This window comes from Rhyacophila brunnea, unplaced genomic scaffold, assembly GCF_057557595.1.
Source record: "Rhyacophila brunnea isolate RB1 unplaced genomic scaffold, BYU_Rbru_1.0 scaffold_21, whole genome shotgun sequence".
Taxonomy (NCBI): Eukaryota; Metazoa; Arthropoda; class Insecta; order Trichoptera; family Rhyacophilidae; genus Rhyacophila; species Rhyacophila brunnea.
In genome coordinates this window covers 35473250-35492376 of record NW_028232871.1, presented here as the reverse complement: position 1 = coordinate 35492376, position 19127 = coordinate 35473250, and the positions used below count along the sequence as shown (strand labels likewise).

At 32.7% G+C, this 19127-nt stretch overlaps 1 protein-coding gene across 2 annotated transcripts in view; it reads right to left on the bottom strand.

Annotated features, from left to right (window-relative positions):
- LOC147070983 (uncharacterized) overlaps positions 1-16411 on the bottom strand; it is a 944473-nt gene extending 928062 nt beyond the window's left edge. The window contains exon 1 of one of the 2 annotated variants that reach the window (XM_085949029.1): positions 15589-16411. In XM_085949029.1, the coding sequence (XP_085805155.1) occupies positions 15589-15711 (123 nt within the window). In that variant the 5' untranslated portion in view covers positions 15712-16411. The remainder of the gene's footprint in view (positions 1-15588) is intronic. The other variant, XM_085949030.1, reaches the window with a different exon arrangement.
- Between the last annotated feature and the right edge of the window lie 2716 nt (positions 16412-19127).

The window sequence follows — 19127 nt, the reverse complement described above, 5'->3', positions numbered from 1 at the left end:
ATTGATATACTTTTAGTTTCATATACTTTTTACCATTGCTGCTGAGTGAATTAAGATTTTTACTCGTAAGGACGCTGTTTTCTATAATAAGTAGCTACAATACATAATTTATTATTTAATACATTTATTATTATGAAATGCAGTCAAGATTTTTTTGATTTAATTTATAAAATTATTAATGAGTATTTTCCTTTAAAATTAAATTATGTATTAAAAATTAAGTAAAATTAAATAATGCTCTTATTTGAAAATTACATACCGGGTCTTGATGATAATTAAAACGCGGAAGCAAGTAACTTAACTTAATTCAAATTTTATTTTATGAAAAATTTTACAAGAAAAATTGAAAAGCTTCGGTAAACAATAAAATTTGTTTGTTATAAAATTATAATTACGGGGAAAAATTCTGAGTAAAAACGCTTCGAGGTTTTTTACGTCTCCAGAGTTTGACAAAATAGAATATCATCTCGCTCGCAAAAAAGCTCGTAAAATAAGTCCATAGTATCACCTGAGCTTTAAAAGCTCGCAGGTAAATATTAATGATTAATTTTTCATGCAAAACACATTTGCAGAACTTAATGGCTCGTTGAAGTGATAATAACATAAGTCGAGAGATGAACAAGTGACGATTTGCGAAATAAAATTTACGATAGAAGTGGTGTGGGGTAACCAAAAATTATTAGCATACTTACTAATTTAATTAAACATGGTTCCGTATTACTAAATATCGAAATCACACATAGGATATTATTAGTGTTGAAAGGAGAGCGTTGGAGCAGAGCTCGGAGCAAGAGCACGGAACACTGGAGCAATGGGATTTTACCCGGAGCACCGAAAATTTGCTCCACTGCTCCGGATGTTTTTTATTATTAAATTTTCGTCCTAAAATCCAATGAAAATAGTAGGTATATTTTGACACTTTGCAACACTGGAATTATTTGAAATATGGCAACACTGCCGAGTGATAAATAACCTGATTTTTTTGACAGAATAGGCAAATAATGAGAGACGATTTGCTGACGGAATTTTGTTTAATATAATGAAAATGACGATTATTTGAAACTTATTTTTTTAACATTTGTATACATTATAATACTTATTAAAACTTTTTACCCGGAGCGGAGGAGACCCTGGAGCAGAGCCGGAGCAAGTAAGAGGTTCCGGAGCGGAGCTGGAGCGGAGTAACTCAAAAAAAGACCCGCTCCAACGCTCTGGTTGAAAGTACCTATCTACTGACTTTGCTAAATCATCTAAAAAAAGCGGCAATTTCTACGAATTTAAACAAATGATTAAGTAGCATTTATTTGAAACCAGTGATTGTTCGTCACTTAGATTAAATTAAATTAGAGAATTGAATTTTTTTCTATATATTTAAATAATTGATAATAATATTACTTACCAGCTTTTAGTAATTACGGGGTGAGGTTTACCTTTCAAAACCTTCACAATTATAATTGTATATAATCCACATTCTACAACCACATAGTACCTAGGTACCTAATTAAGTCCTTGTATTGAAATTAAATTTGAAACATTATAAGTAGGTATAGCATTATAATATGATGTAAACAATAGTTAGTAATAATAATAACATATTCAAATGGTTGATGAAGTTATTTTGTTATCACTAGATGTCGTCACCGGTTTTTATCAATTTTAAATATGAGTAGGTACCTAAGTATTAGGCAGGTACTTACTTACAGTATAATATCCATGTATGTATATGTACCTACTATTAAGTATATCCAATGAAATAACTGATTGCAAAATGATATACATAATATATAAATAACTAAATACGTCGAAACGTCAATTAGAATATTGAGGGAAAATTGCGTATAGCATACGTCCGTAACAACCAACCAAAGATGGTGGCTAAAAAATATAACTTATGACCGCTTGTACAACAAATTCCACAAAATAATAAATATGCAGATATTGCCAATAATATAAACTAATGAATTGTGTTGAATGGATAGTGCTTTCCTATTATTTAGTGAACAATTATATAAAAGAGTTTTTTTTTCATTAACACTACAACAGGCATAGAGGTCCAATGAAAGTAGGTAGTGTATTTAGTAGTAAAAGTGTAGCGATAACAAACGCCCAGGCTTTGAGAAAATCACATAACTATATTGTGTCCTCACCGGGATCGACCCAGGGTGAAAGGCTAGCGCCTTACACGCTCCACTGTTTTAAATAGTCCCTCTACTTACATATAGGTACACGCAACATTTTTGCTTTTTATACACATAAATAAGTGATAAATAAACTGTCATTTTTCATTGCACTGACTGCAAGTGCAATGCAGTGCTGTTTCATAAAATGTGGTCAACCCTTTATAAATTCTCTGGGCAGAGATTCGTGGAGCGTTCGCTTAATTTAGTGGTCGCGCTTGATTTAGCAGTTATGTTATGATGCTGTTATAATGAAAGTTGGGCGAGGACCGTGGAAGCTATTTCAGCTGGCAGCTCTCCTAATAAAACACAAAACATATCTCATCCGGGGGAAACGTTTACCTGCTAATTGCACGAACCGGAGAGCTAATTAAAAACGTAATCGAGCGTATATTATTGTGACAAACCCGCAGTTAAATATGCTTATTTTAATGAAAGAAAATCTAGTTATAAATGTTTTTTAAACTCGTGATGACATTTCAAAAAATAAGTATTCAGTCATCATAATATGGAATGTCTCTCTCACGCGTTTCTATACATGATCTAAATACCGTATTGCAGGCATGTCTAACTTCAATTAGGCTGTGATCTACTATATATCAATAGTATAGTTGAAAACTTAACCTTGAAATTGCGCAGATTGCGATTTTTTATACTGCGCATGAACTACATACGGTATTTTTTTATTATTATTATCGTTATTATTTCCGACTGCTCTTACATGAAGCATATCGCAACGTTTTCTCTCGCTCTCGCATTGCTCTAATTAAGTAACATTTTTTTGTCAAAACGTTACAAATTAAACGAGAACTTGCACCATTCGTCGTGAAAACGTTAAACTGTACTCATTGTAAAATTATTTTTGTACTGTGCAAAGAGCCTACTGCGCGACGGTAAGGGGAAATTACAGTTAAAATCACGGGGTTTCACATCATCTCTTTCTCTCACTCATGCAGCAGGCCGTGAGTGATGTGTAAGTGTTACTACGATATCACGCGGGCTTCCTCGTGGTTAATTTGAAAATAACTTTCGCGTTAGGTGGTTAAGAAAGTAAAAATAGGAAGTGTTAATGATTCCCCTTCCTATATTTCAACTGAACGCACATGCTTTTTTATATCTTCACGACTCTATTACCATGGGTACAATGTGCCATCAGCCAAACTCCATCCTACGATCGACGCGTTGGACGTGCCTGTCATATAGTAATGCTAGATATGTCAAAACCAATCGATGGAGAAAATGAGTAGGTTTAAGTTTAAAACAAAACGGCTAAGTACTATATTATGTGACTTTATCGCGTATACTATCGTCTCATGTGGACGAATTATTCAACTACACTCTACTCTATACCCGGTATATTGACCAATTAAAATATCTGCCATTTACGTTTGTCAATTCTGCCACTATCAGTGACGGTACCACTTATGCATCTACGTATTACTAGGCATCTAGAACTTAGTCAGGTTAATTTAACGGTGACATTTCTTAATCCGTTCCCTAGTACGTTAGTATCTAAACCCTTAAACAAACGCATTTTTTTATAATACGAGAAAAAACTTCAGACACATTTTTTCTAAAGACACGATATGTAATTTTATTATTAATGCTAAAACTGTGAGTAGCAGAAATATACTTCCCAATTAGAAATGTGATTTAAATAATTGGAATTATTAATTGCCTCTACAAATAAATGTTCACGAGAAAAATATCCATTCAAATGTATTTAATCATCGATTAATCGGCTATAATGCGAAAAAAAATGGAAATATCGTAAATGATAAACGATCTGTGACAACATAGGAAATTACTTGCCGTCATAAATCATTGATCATTCAAAAACCCGTTTCTCATTTCCAAGTCTCTGCGATTTCGACAGAGCTCTCTTCGTGATTCTTCGGGAGAAGGATCGGGATAACATCAGGTATGCGACTCAAATCGGTAAATCCGTATCAAGATCCAAGAAGTCGGCGATGTGACCAGATCCGTCGTCTGGGGCATTCTCATAGCGCCCTGCTACTATGACAATAAAACGGACATAAATAATAACGCAAACAAATATTGGATTTGGGTTTTTATTTAACTAAGTAGTATTTTATTATAATACGGAACACTAATTCAGGATTCAGGGAACAATTTGTGTATTTACTCATCTGTGTCTGTAACATAGCGAAATAAAAATTATACATCTACTCTATGACGACATCTTCTTGGCTACGTGTTAAAACTGTGAACTAACATGCTCCTCCCATTTTTAACCACACTTCCATTATAAACTAACAGCGCCCTCCTTCACGTAGCCAAGAAGATGTTGTCGTACAATGTGTAGACACAGGAATCTCCTGACTGTTAAAACCGGGTTGGACCTTCAAATTAGCGAGACATGTAGATGAAAATATGCCTTAATAACTGCGTCCCGGCGGCCATTTTATGATTATCAACCGATCAAGAGGTAGGCATACGATGTACTTTGTAAACCAGTCATTAATTCAATAAACAAATCGAATTCAACACACATTTCTTTCAATTATGTCAGTAAGATCCGCTCTCGATGATAAACGTAGTTCTACGTACATACATGTTCCGGCTCACTTCGCTAGTGAACCACTGAAACTTTTTCTGGTATTCTACAGAAGTATAAAAACTTCAAGAACAATTAAATTTAAGGATTTATTGATGTAGGTAGCTACGGAGACCTTTTCGCTCCTTAAAAATGGCGCAATTTTTTTGAAAGGTGATATTTTTCACAAAAATGTAATCCATATTGCGATGGGCGACTGGTCCACCTGAGAGTAAGAATGTAATAGACAAATATATCCTCCAATTCATAACACCGTACGTATTACTCTACTAGTAATCATTGACTCTACACAGCCGGGTTTACATAATATCTTACCTAAGTTATATAGATATCATTCGACAACGATTTTAGACACTATTCCAGCCCTAATAAAAATATTTTGAGAGCCGAGGAAATTGTTAATATTTTAGGCCTAGGGCCTGAGAATGTCTTGCGGCGGCGCTGAAAATACCGCTAGGCAGCAGTTACTGAATTGCGACGATAGGTAGGCGAAGATAAACGAGAATGTCACAATTAAGATAAGAAAACGTCCGTTAGGATGTGCTGGTCGGAGGAAGTCGCGCGAAGATAGCATCCAGATGCTGTGATAGGGCGACTGCCGTGACCATGACGGACGCGGAAGCGGGTGACTGCAGTTCTATGAAGGAAAATACCTAATATATTTTCACTGTGTTAATTATAGTTTACTTCTTACAACTTCTGCTAGCCTGATACTTTTAACTGGTATTTTTAAGTAAGTGTAATATATTATAATAGAAGTCAGTAACTATTAGTGTATGCCATATGGGTTTGTATTCCAAAACTTTTAACTGTCAATACAAATAGAACATGTAGAGTTCACAAAGGAAAAGAATCAAATTATTTAATAATATTGCCCAGAATCCAGAGCGTTGGAGCGGAACATGGAGTGATGCAGCAATGGGGTTTTACCCGGAGCAGAAGCGGAGCCGGAGCACCGAAAATTTGTAGTGCTTTACTGCTCCGGATGTTTTTTTGGTAATTGTGTCGCAGGCAATGACATTCATATGGACAAATCATCTGGGGAAAAAAATTACACTCACTTTATTGTCGGGTCTGCCGAATGGCATAATCTGTTCTAACGCCATTACAATAAAGGTGATATTGCTATAAATTCCTGATGCTTTTGTTGGGTCTGCCGAATGGTTCGGTTCGAACGGGTTCGCTCAAATGAACATTGACATTAGAAACACTGCTCTAATGCCATTACAATAAAGGTCATATTGCTATCAATTCCCCATGCGTGATATCGCATAATGGAATTGCGTGACGTCTACCTATACATGCATATGCGCGAATTTACTTGCTAGCTACTGTATTGAGTGCGTCGTCCATTATAATGTCATTGGTCGCAGGCCGCAGATTCCGTCGTGAGCTTTTATATTTTTTTTACGAAAACAGTTTATTCCATGTAGACAATTATAATAAATACCTTTTTCTGTCGGCGCATAGGCTTTTCGATCCAATAATTGTTAATTTAAAATTTGAAATTTTCATACATTTTGATGCATCAAGACAGGAGAGGCAAATGAAAGACGATTTACTGTCGGAATTTTGTTTAATAGAATTAATGAAAATGACGATTATTTTAAAGCTACATATAAGACCTATTGAAACTTTTTACCCGGAGCGGAGCAGACCCTGGAGCGGAGCAACTCAAAAAAGGGTCCTCTCCAACCATCTGCCCCGAACAGCGTTAATGAATGAATAGGTATATGACAGGATCAAATGAGTCATCGTTGTAAAAGAGGCTCGTTAGTTTTCTCATTGCATTCTGTCCCAGGCTGTAGTGTTAAAATTATAATTTACATAAATACCTACACAAAATACTTTTTCTAAGTAATAAAAAGTTTTTCGAACAAACGATATCCAAAACAAAAGTACCTATCGATAAATCAATTATCTGAGATTTAATGATCACGAGATAAGAAATAATACAGTGATCAACGCCAGTGTTCTGACAATTTTGGCTTTGATTCTGACGGCGAATTCGTAAACCTGTCAATAAGCATTGTCATCGATCTTACGGCTACCTCTGATCGCCTGTTACCCAAACGCCCACAAGCTAAGCAAATAAAAATATTGATTCAAAGGTAGAATTTATTTCAGCAAGTCTTTCCACCTTTAGAAACCACTAAAGCCGTTCAGAAGTGTTACTTATATTGTGTTATTTCAAATAATTTCGAGCTCGCATGATGACACTTCTGTGTGCAATAACAAAGCCAAAAAAAATGTCTTCCAAGAAGACTGATATGTATGAAACGTCCGGTTAGCTACCTGCTCTCTTGTTACAAAAAAAGCAAATGATATACGGATTGCTATCAATCTAGCGAATCTCCTCTAAAAATGTTAGGTCTTACCAGGAAAATATAAGATATTCTGGGACATGTATTTTAGATTTAGATCGGGTGTACGATTATTTTTCACAAAAAAGAAAGTAAGAGATGACAAATAAAATTTACACTGAATCCATTATAGGTTCCGTATTTACCTATTACCTTGTACATAATTTATAGGTTGGTATATTACATATTACTTATTTAGTAGCTAGGCAAATAGCATTTATTTAACACTTGTGTTGACTTTATTAATAAAATAAATTAATATTGTAATACTGGTACCTACTAATTTTATTATTGCTTTAGGTAGGTAGGTTCCTTTGGCGTGCGGTGATTTTTCTTTGCATGGGTGCTGTAGTAAAAATACATATTTTTATCAATGTATTATTAGCTATATATTAGCTATTTAGAGTTATAATTTATTGAATTGGCTTTACATTTTGTTTTGATGACATTTGTAATTAATTTTTTTTTAAATGAGAACATGTTTTAATTTAAATTTTACCGGAAATCAAATGTGTTTTTAAATCCAACTCGGTATAAGATATTTTTTCTAGGATCATCCGATATGTATGTTTCAGAGGTTTCTCAGAGTTTTATATCTGTAGTAAATACCTATAAATATGCGTAATTTATTTAGATTCTATATGGTAAAATATCCTTTCAAAGATACTTATACACCAAGGTATCTTTCATATAATATTATAGATCTTTTTGAATATAAAAAATACATAACAACATTGACGGTTATCCGGCCATTAACAAAATGAATTCGCTGATTTTATTGTAATTAAGTATTCAAAACGGCAATAAAAATATATATAAGTATATTAATTCATTTCAGATAAGCGATAACAGTTTTCCAATAGATACAATCGGGATTTCGGACAGAAAAAAAATGATTGAATAATATTTCTTAAGAATTTGAATAAATTCAGGTTTCCTTTGACTTGATACAATAAATAATTTTGTCCCCAAGTTTCAACGCTTCGAAAACAAATCATACATTTATCTTAATTACGCGTAAGCTTTTTACAATGAAACTTTTATATTTATATTTATATAAGGTCAAAGAGGTTTTAGTAATTGGCAACATACTGTAAGCCGACAGTTATAAATGGACAACACGGCTTATTTTTTAATAATAATCCCACAGAATTAAAATGAGCCTTTTTATATTAATTAGAAAACTAGTTTCGAGTGATACGTTCAGCTCGTGAGTATAAATAACTTGACTTCAATACCGAAAAAAATGTGTTTTCTAAAAGAATTATTGATTGAATGCCATAGGAATGACATAACTTTTAAAATAATCTAAAATGTTTAACAGGCTGGCTAAACTTAATCGATTACCTCACTAAAATTTCATTACCTATACTGAAGTATATTAAAACAAAAATACATCTACCTGGCATTTTCAAATCTCACATTATAAGTAAAATATTATTACGTAGGCTCCCATTTACTTAATTATTTATTTATAGTACTTACTTATATCATCATTGACCATCACGTAACATGTTGCTATAAGTAATATAGGTTATAAGCACATTATTACTTTTACCAAGTAAGAAAGTCCATACACACCGAGTATCAAAGAGTGAAGGACTAAGAATACCATGTAGTTGGATGGAATGTTATGTTATGTATAAAATATATTTTGTGCAAAAGAAACTATTGTAGTGAGTTGTTGTCATCTAAAAATTTTCGTAGCACATTGAAAAATACAAGCCTCAATTTCTTTTAACTTTAACTTTAGGTATATTATATTTCAAATTAAAAAAACTACATACCTTAGATAGGCACTGACGTTGAAGTTGTTCGTAATAATAGAATAAATACCTAAGTATACCATTATACATTATCAAAATAATTAAAAAATAATTAAAAAAATAGGTACCATAGAAATGTACTAAAAAATCGTTACTTATTACAAACGAAGAACGTTGGCTACAATGTTAGATAATAATGCTAATGATTATTACCTGTTCATTTAGAAAGTAAAGAAAAGCATAAAATTGATAATTTTTAATTGAATTGATATTAAAATTATCACAGTTTACATTTTAAATGACAGGCGTCTAATGCCGGGTCCACACTGGCAACATGTCACGCGACAACCTCGTTAAATTTTACGATAAGTATGATAATTATCGTAAAATTTAACGAGGTTGTCGCGCGACATGTTGCCAGTGTGGACCCGGCATAATACACTCTACGCCATATAAGGCAACATAACTTTTTCATATAATATGTGTCGATGCATGGAAGAGTCACTCGTAATTTTTATTATGTCCGTCCGGTTAACAATACAGATGGATATTTCTAAAATGAATTATATTAATATCGATGTGATCCGTCAAATTCAACGAATCGTAGACTTATTTTATATTACAAATTATGACACACTTCTTAAGGTGACGCATCAGTGAAACGCCAAATAATTTTCAACTGTACGCGCGACGAAATTTTGGACTCGCTGCCATTCACTGAGAGAATGTTGACCCGGGAACACGTCACTTTGCTGCGTGATGGCGACGGGTCAATTAATTCTAAAATCGTGTAAAGATGACTAAAAACGTTACCCATTTACTTTAAAAAGAAAACATGTCAATGAATATATTATTATTGTTACTAATAGAACAATAAACAGAACATAAAATGGACGTATGTTGGATTTATATGACAATTAATATTTCGTTTGACAGGCGTCATTTTCACCCGCCACCCGCAATCCGCGCATCGCCTAGCGACGATCTTTTTAGACCGTGCCTCAACTAATGCATGGCCTTAATTGCTCGCGGACAACAGGTTGGGATTATCTGGCACAGTGTACCTATTATAAATATTTTTGAATCACAACAAAATCTGCAGGTATGAAAACTATCTAAGATCAAAAGATACATCATATACCTACCTATCTACTTACTTAGGCTAACATGAATAAATATAATATTTCCATAGATATAATACTTCCCTGTTTGCCTAAGCCCTAACAAATCATTTAAGAATATGTTGGACAAAAAGCGTTAAGGAATGCGCTTGTTATCTATTATAGAGATTTTATAAGAAATCCATTAAAAGATTATGATTCGGTTGAGAGATAGGACAGTGTTTTAGAGACAACATCCATGGGACGGACCACAAATGATAAAATGCCCGTCAATGCAAAACGAGGACAATATTTTTTCCATCAAGAGCTGCTAGGAACTGATAGTTGAAAGATTTTAACGACAGATAACTGAGATAACCAAAATGGTAGGATGACCATGTTGTGTCAATGTCTTTTGTGAATAAAAAAAAATATAATATATACATACATGTAGTATATATAACATGATAAGTCTTTTTTATTTATATCGAATCGAATTTCGGCAATTATGGTCACAAAATTCGCCCTTATTCGACGCATTAACGACGACATTTTAATTTTCTATAAGAATGATATTTTTACATTAAATTTAAAATGCTATATATATTTGATACAAAGTCGTCTTCGAAAGAACTTATTAAACCATAATTTAATGAAAAAAACATATAATAAAATTTAATAAAAAATGGAGACAGTTTAATGGACGCACATTTTATAACGGTCATTTTTAAATTATTTAAAGTAAAAAAATGTAGAATATCAGTAAATTCTATTTAATGTAGGTATATTTCGTTTTCGTATCACTAGACGTTAATAGTAGAAATAATACCATTCTACTGCCAAGGTAACAATATAGTTTTGGCAAGGTAAATAAATAAATATCTGTAAAATTAAAATTTCAATGGCTACGATAATGAATAAAAATATATGATTGACAAATTTTTCGTGTTTTCATTGCACGATGGCACGTTAAAATATTTTTAGTAGATATATTTTTGACATCGAAATAAAATAAACCCCGTCGCGAACATTGTTGAATATTTTTTTTTATACAAATATCTAAAATAATTAACCAGTTATGCATTTAAAAAATATTTATCAACGGTACAAATTCGGAACAAAAATTCACGGGAGATGAAATTTGATAATAGCATACTTAATGTCCAATAGATTTTTAAATCAACAAACATCCATTTAAATAGGTAGGTATCTACTATTTGTACTGAAAATAAATAGTCGGTTATGCGCATTTAAAATACATAAGTACTTATTTATTTTGGTAAAAAAACTATTTTACAAGTCTTCACCAGGGAGCTCTTAAGAACCAACATTTTTAAGGTTCAATCTTGGGTTTGGTTCTATTGGAATAATGGATTGGGATCAGTTTAGGTTCTTTAAAAAAATCATTATATCTAATTACCTACTTATAGCTACCCACAAAGCACCTGTTAGGGACATTATGAATATATTGGTTTATATGAACGGTATACGTATATGCTATGTTTCCAAGATATCGTTAGAAGGTGGAGGCGGGTATCAGATATACCACGATTTGTGGGTCTTCAACCACATTAGTCCAAAAAATTTTTATTAAATATTACGTCGGAATCCATAACAACACTTATATTAAATTAATATTTAATCGGTATGAATTTTATACGGTTTGATTTATTTTATACTTACATATTTGCTTAATTGGTATAAAATTCATACCAATAACATATTAAGTAATTAATAAATGAACAATGACCAAAAACTATAGAAAATATATTTAAAAAGAGGAAACATTGTACCGGAAGCCCGATATTTTTCATGGTCCCGGTTTCGGTTTCAAGATAAGTAAGAGGTTCACAGGGTTCCTGGGTACGGTTCTGGTTTGATTTCCAGCTCTGCTTTTCACACGGCAGCATGTCAGTAAAATGGCGATGTTACTGTTTGAGCATTTGAGTAATAAGTTTGGTGATTACGAACCTCAGTTTTGAAGAATACCGATACCGAATACCGACTTACTGTAATGAAATGTATAAGTTTTAAATTAAGTACTTGATGTAAAGAAAATGAATACCTATCTCCGCTTTGAAATAAATAAACTTGAATGAATGAATGACTCTAAAACATATTTTTGCATGTGGCTAAAGTACTGCCTACCAGAAGAGAGAATAATAATTTGGACTGACTCATTGTTAAACATCGAGGGTCCACGTGGAAAAGAGGTCGCGGACGGCGGAGTACAGGGATATATGGAAACAACACTCTGACATACAAATTAGCGAGAACGAACAGACGTGTTCCTCTTCATTAGTTATAACCGACTTCTCCGGCCTAAACACCGATTCAATGTTTTGAACGGAACCTATGGTCACCTTATTATATTTCGGAGGCCACGAAGCCTTCCACAAGACGTGATCTCCGTACCCTCGGCTCAGTGGAGGCGCATGTGTCTACTTGAGCAGACGATTGCCTCGCCAAGCGTGAAGTTCCTTTGGCCATCGTTATTTTTACAATTCGGTGCTTTTCAAGATTGGGCGCCTAGAAGAGATTCGACGATCGATACAGGCATATAGCGAGACACACCATATCTGGGTACCCCAATACTCGTATTGGACTATTTTATGTGTGATTTTTGCTGAAAATATTTTGGTTTTGAGACGCCAGTTTTCATGCCGCTCACTTCACCCTCACTTGTGACGTTGACTCCTTTTGACAGCCGAATAGAGACGGGATTTAATATTGATTGTTTGGGTTCCAATGAAAAAAAATGAGGAATTTCAAAATAATAATTGTGGCTATTGTCCATTAGGTACATCACACATGTGGCGAAGGCCTGTTACTAAGCGATTATTTAACATTTAGTTTAAATACCTACTAGAGTTCCCTAAACGTGGGTATCTACGTAATACATACAAAGCAAACGTCACAAACAGCAAACAAATCAGTGGCGAAAACTCCATACTAAGTGATAATTTTAAATCTACCTTAGGTAATAAGAAATATAAATTTACTTAAATAACATAAAGACATTTTACCAACAGAGTATTTTGTAACCTTGTGTCTCTAAATATTGAATTTAGAATGTTAATCCATGTGATAAGTATATCTTATCTGTATGTGAATAAAATTAATTAAATAATATCTGAACAATCTTAGAAACATAACTAATAAAACCCCAGAAAAAAAGTTGCACAGAGTGGGTTTCGAATTTACATCTTTCACTATCCGGGAGAGTGCACTTATCTTTTAAGCTATCGATCCGCCAATGTTTAGTGTGAATCAATTTTAATAATCACACCATCGGAAGTATTTAAAAATTCACCAATGACAGGAACAGCTTTGTGACTAAATCAAAGTGAAATGAACCAGCTCGATCTATATAGTATGACATCAGTCGTTAACCAAATTTTACTCTATGGATATGTAATTATAGAGATTACGACGTATAATAATTATATTAATTATAACACATTAAAAAAAGGGTAATGTGCCGCAGAGGTGGACATGAGATTTTACAACTTTCTTCTTAGACCAAACCAGACCTAACCTAACATAACCTAACCCAATCTAACGTACCCCAACCTAATATTACCTCATATAATCTTAGTTTGTGATAATGGTGTATCAAAATGTATGAAAATTTCAAATTTTCAATTAACGATTATTCGATCGAAAAGCTGATGCGCCGACAGAAAAAGGTATTTCTTATAATTGTCTACATGTAATAAATTGTTTTCGTAAAAAAAAAAATATAAAAGCTCGTGTCCACCTCTGCGGCACAATTACCAAAAAAAGTACTTCAGGGTGCTACAGGGCAATAATATGATCGGACTGGGGCCGTCGGGTGACATTTTTATAAAATTGACAAGTATCTTCTGTACAAAAACAATTATTCTTTCAAATTTACAAGCTTCAAGATCTATGTTATATTTAGGTATTATCGTATTAAATAAATTATAATATGTACTAATAGAAACATACATAATGTTATACTATGTAATTATGTAATAATACCAAAGAAGTTGATAAGTACGTAATTTATTGTGAAATATTTAGTATATTATGTACCTACATTTTGTAATGGCGTTGGCCTTCTCATTAGTAAATAGTACAAAATGTGCAATTAAATATTTTCAATATCACTGTTTATTTCATTTAATTATCTTTTGTAGAAGGTTTCTTTGACCTATCTGTCAAAATTTGACAGCAACGTTACTAATGGCGGTTGGAAGTGGGCACAAAAAAAACTGACAGGCGTTGATCACTGGGCATCGGGTACCTTATCCACCAACAGACATACTTATTTCATTTCTATTTGTTTTGGTCTTATTTATTTATCATGGTAAACGAATAGCCCAGTAAATTTTGAAAAACATTTTTTTTACTGACCTTAATAATTAGGTACCTACCTAATCAATAATTCTCCATTAAAAACTTCTATAATTGACTTAGTACTTCGTACATATGAATACAAAATATTATCACAATAATTAAATTATTATCACATTCTCCATTCTTATTATATTTTCCAAAATACTGTATTTTGTTCCTACAGATTTATTAAATTCTGGATAGATAGTTTGTATTTCTTACACGATTCTGGATAACAACCTTCTGTCACTCAAAGCCGTGTTGCAATTAGTAAAAAAAGGCCATCTATAATTGTATTCTAATATCTTAATCGTACATAAGGATCAATAAATAGACAAAGACACCACTCATTTTATTTTCCAAATTTTGTTTTTATTTGGTCTAGGTTTTTGCCCATATTAGTGTGACATATCAGTCCATTTTAGATTATTTATAGTTAATTTAGGGTTTTCAATAATTGTTTCATAATCTTTAATGTAGGTAGGTACTCAGTAGCAATTTTAGGGACTTAGAAACCCGAGGCACTGACTAATTTTGACTTTTGAGGCCATCCATGACTAAAAATAAAATACAAACCATATATTCCAACCATTAACGTCCCTACTACTTAGTATAATATCTATTTAAGTAGGTATCTATTCCCCATCCAATTATTATTGAAGACTGTGATGAAACATCATTATACCTAGGTACCCACTTATTAGGGGTTTATTTTTGTGTATAAATTTAATATATACCTCAAGATTTGTTCGTGTGTTAAGTTTTTGAGTGCATTGATTTTGCTATAAGTAGTAATTTAATAATTAATTATGCGAATGTTTCGACCCCCTCTTTCAAGTCTTTTGACGAATCGATTGCGTTATATGCGTCAAAAAAACCGATATCATTATACGAAAATATTGATTCCACGAAGTAGGTGTCTAGAGATCAAAAAATACAGCAGGTGGGTAACATTTTTCAAAAAAATATTTTGTGATAACTTATTAAAACTAGGGATGGAATACTTTGGTCTCAAAACAGCTTAACCACAATGACGATATGAAGTACCTACCTAAGTACTATAAAAAAATACCTACCGACAACAATAAAATTAGTATTGCTTTTAATTTTCCGTTTATGACAGCTACCTACATGCCTTACAAAAATACCCCGTTTTGGTTGGAATATAGTCGAATCTTTATAGATAGGTATTATAATATGATTATTATGAACAGCATTGCGTATTTGTAATTAGATGCCTACCTTTTGCAAACAAGTAGCTCGACATTGCGCGACTCTCAGCGGCGAAGAAACTTCCTGTTCAGCTCCAACCAGCCCTAGCACCAGCGCCAGGGCTGAGCTCAACACAACTCTGAACAGAGCCATGTTCTCTAACACCAAAATCCAATCCAAATTGTAACAGGAAATAATCCAAATAGTGGATCAACCAAATGCAAATTTTTACTAATACACTTCCACGTTAATTGTGTGATTATTAAATTGAATGAGACCAATACTTTAGCTTGCTATCATCCTCCCACTGTTTCAGGATATTATATTTCTGTAATCCTGGATTATTATAATTTTACAACACTTCACTTTTAACCGTACGGACGACTTCTTATCTTGTACACAATTTGTATTCATACAAAACGGGCAAAAATAAACTTTAAAACCAGCACAAATTACAATACTATTATTATTCAATAGTAAATAATAATAAATAAACAACGGTTAACTGATTTGAAACAAAATAATAAATAATACAAATCCGTCCTGGGCGACAGTTGAATAAAACATACGTATAAGAATCAAACTGGGTTCCACTTTATATAAAAGAACACGGATGTTATTTATATTTTTACATAAATAATTTACCAAAATTATTATGTTCGTAGATATTCGTTATGTTATTTAGTGAATTTTTCATTCGTTGCGAAGCGCGAGCGACGGGACATAGCAAAAATATCCTGCTATTCAATGTACGTAACACGGAAAAAGCTACGATTTTACGATATAATATCGGCGAGCTTTCGGGTTAAAAATTCGGCATGCAACTTCCCTCCGCGGCGACTATCGAGTGACTGAAGTTCTGCAGAATACTACGACGGACGTCACCCTTTTAGTTTATCTGTCTCCTTCGTTCGTCGCTGTCTCGTTCTCGCCGCTCGAAACAGTGGCTGTGGATACAAAGAAAAAGTAACAACTCGATGCATAGAGCTGCTATTTGAGAGTGATTACAGTAGCATAGCTCTGGGCAGTTTTTTTTATTGTCTATGATTTTAATGCAGGAATCATAATGCGTTATGAACGCAATAAAGAGTGTATACAGGTATCAGGAGGGCAGAACAATTTTGTAATGTTTTTCCCCTATTACCAACGTTATGACGATAGACAGAAAAGAGGGACGGAACTCAAAAACATTGTTATATAATATAATAATATTGCAGTGGCGAAGGATGCCTGTTGAAAGAATGTAGACTGTAGTAGATAACAGAAAAAGCCACATTGAATAAGATCATATTGCCCTCCACAGAGTCTTAGATTTTTTGACAGATTGAATCCAAATACATATTGAAAAACAACATGTGAATTTGAAGACCTGGGATTATATGCTTGACCAGTGCTCGAAATGGAAAATTTCACGAACAGGAACGCTGTATAATTTTCCGAAACTAAGTACTTATGCTAATCCTTTCTTTACGTACGTACTTTTGATATAAAAATGCAACAAAAAACTTTAAACTTCTTACGTGGATCTATATTGGGCAGGTTGGTAAGGATTGTCAGCGCCGCAGGCGAAATAATCTTGTTTTAAAAAAGTATACCGTCAAAAATTGTATTATTCTTTATTCTTACTTTATCTACCACTATACCAGTGCATGATACCTCTACCACCACTCGTCACTGATTATAACTTATATTACTGTCTCATTTGGGATAGATAAGTTTGTAATTAATTAGTCATAACAAACAACATATCCACATAAGTACCTTATAGATTCAAATTAAAAAAATATTTACGTACTTATAGAAAATTTTACAAATTCCATTTAAATACGAGCACAGAATATCAAACATCAAGAGATAGTATTAAAATAGTGTTTAAAAAATAAAGAAATAGTATTAGAAAAAACAGTAAGTGCCTACCTATACCAAGAATTTATAAAATAACGTTCACATAAACTCGTTCTCACGCAGGTGGAATATACGATTATCCGAAGCGATTTGGTTCAACATAGTTATTTCCTGCCGAATTATCATTAGCAATTATTGCACCTTGGCAGAACAAACAACTTATATTATCAAGAAAGTTATAAAATAATATATAATAAAATCAATACTAAGTACCAATAATTGCAGAGTTCTCATTTGTACTGGGTAGATATAAGTTGGAAAAAGTACGTAGCCTAAATACCTAGTTCTCTTTTTAACTTTCAGAATACAGTATGTAAGCATACGTCTTGAGAAATCAATCGGAAAAAACCATGGATAGTATCCACTATCCACACAGCTTTAAAGGATTCTCAAAGATTTATTTTGAACTTTCTCCACTATAAGGGGCATAAGGCCGTACCTACATCTAATAAAAGTTTCAAGTCATCCAAACAACGTAAACATAGCATTATTTGTAATTAAATTACCAATGGTGTGTCATTTTCAGTTATATAAGATAAAACATGACGGAAGGTGAAACTCAGGTTGCTAAGCGCGATTCTTATAGAATAATATAAAATTGTCATTAATTAGTACCTACTATATTCAACATTATAAGGACTAATATTGTATTGTATGCATGTTATGTTACAATGGTGATGCTTTGGTTACCATTATTGTAATATACATCTACCACCGTATTTATTTAATAATCTATGACTAACACCACCTAAGATAATTAGATGTCCGCACTGGACACATAGGTACCTAATTTTTTAGTACCTACTTATTCTAAACGATTCAATCTATGTTGTTTGTCCTTCCCTACTCACATTATTATTGCCATGGAAATGATAATAGGTACCTACATACAATACAGATATTATGATAGTCGTACATTTTTATTAAAGGATATTCCTATATTTTTTGTAACAAATTTACAAACAAAAATTAAGTAAAAGTTCTCTCTACACTACCTATGTATTATTTCTATTATTTTTAAAGTCACAAGCTACAATGCATGTAATAATAATTGTAATACAATAGGAATGTCCCAAATAAATAAACTCTGCAGAAGGCTATTCAATATTTTCTGCCCAAACCATCAATGGCCCAAACACATTTTTGTAGAAAAAATCATTCATTATTCATTGTAAAAATTGGAGTTTACGACTTATCATAAATACAAACACGAGTCAAGTTGTTGAGATGACAATAATTATTGAATCACAGAACAGATGTTGCCACTGTATTGTCCACCGGAAAGAATTCCTAATGTTTTAGCAGATTTACACGAAGTACCTACTACGTAATTAAGCCTTCATTATTTTTATAAATATCCACAAAATTATCAAATTGTGCGTGTGGCCAGAATTATCTTAAATCAGTTTGGATACCAGCGACAATAGTATATAGGTATATATTATGTAATAATATAATTATGTAAAAATGGCGAATTTTTATCCCACAGGAAAGTACTTATTAAAAACGATAATTGTAAGGGTGATTATCCACTTAGTGTTACGAAGAAAAAGGAATTTAACATAATAGACTTTTTAAAATATTATATTATAAAGCTTATTATAAGGACAGTATTCATCCACAGATAATTAATAAATAAATGTCAAAGGTTAAAAATTCTCCTC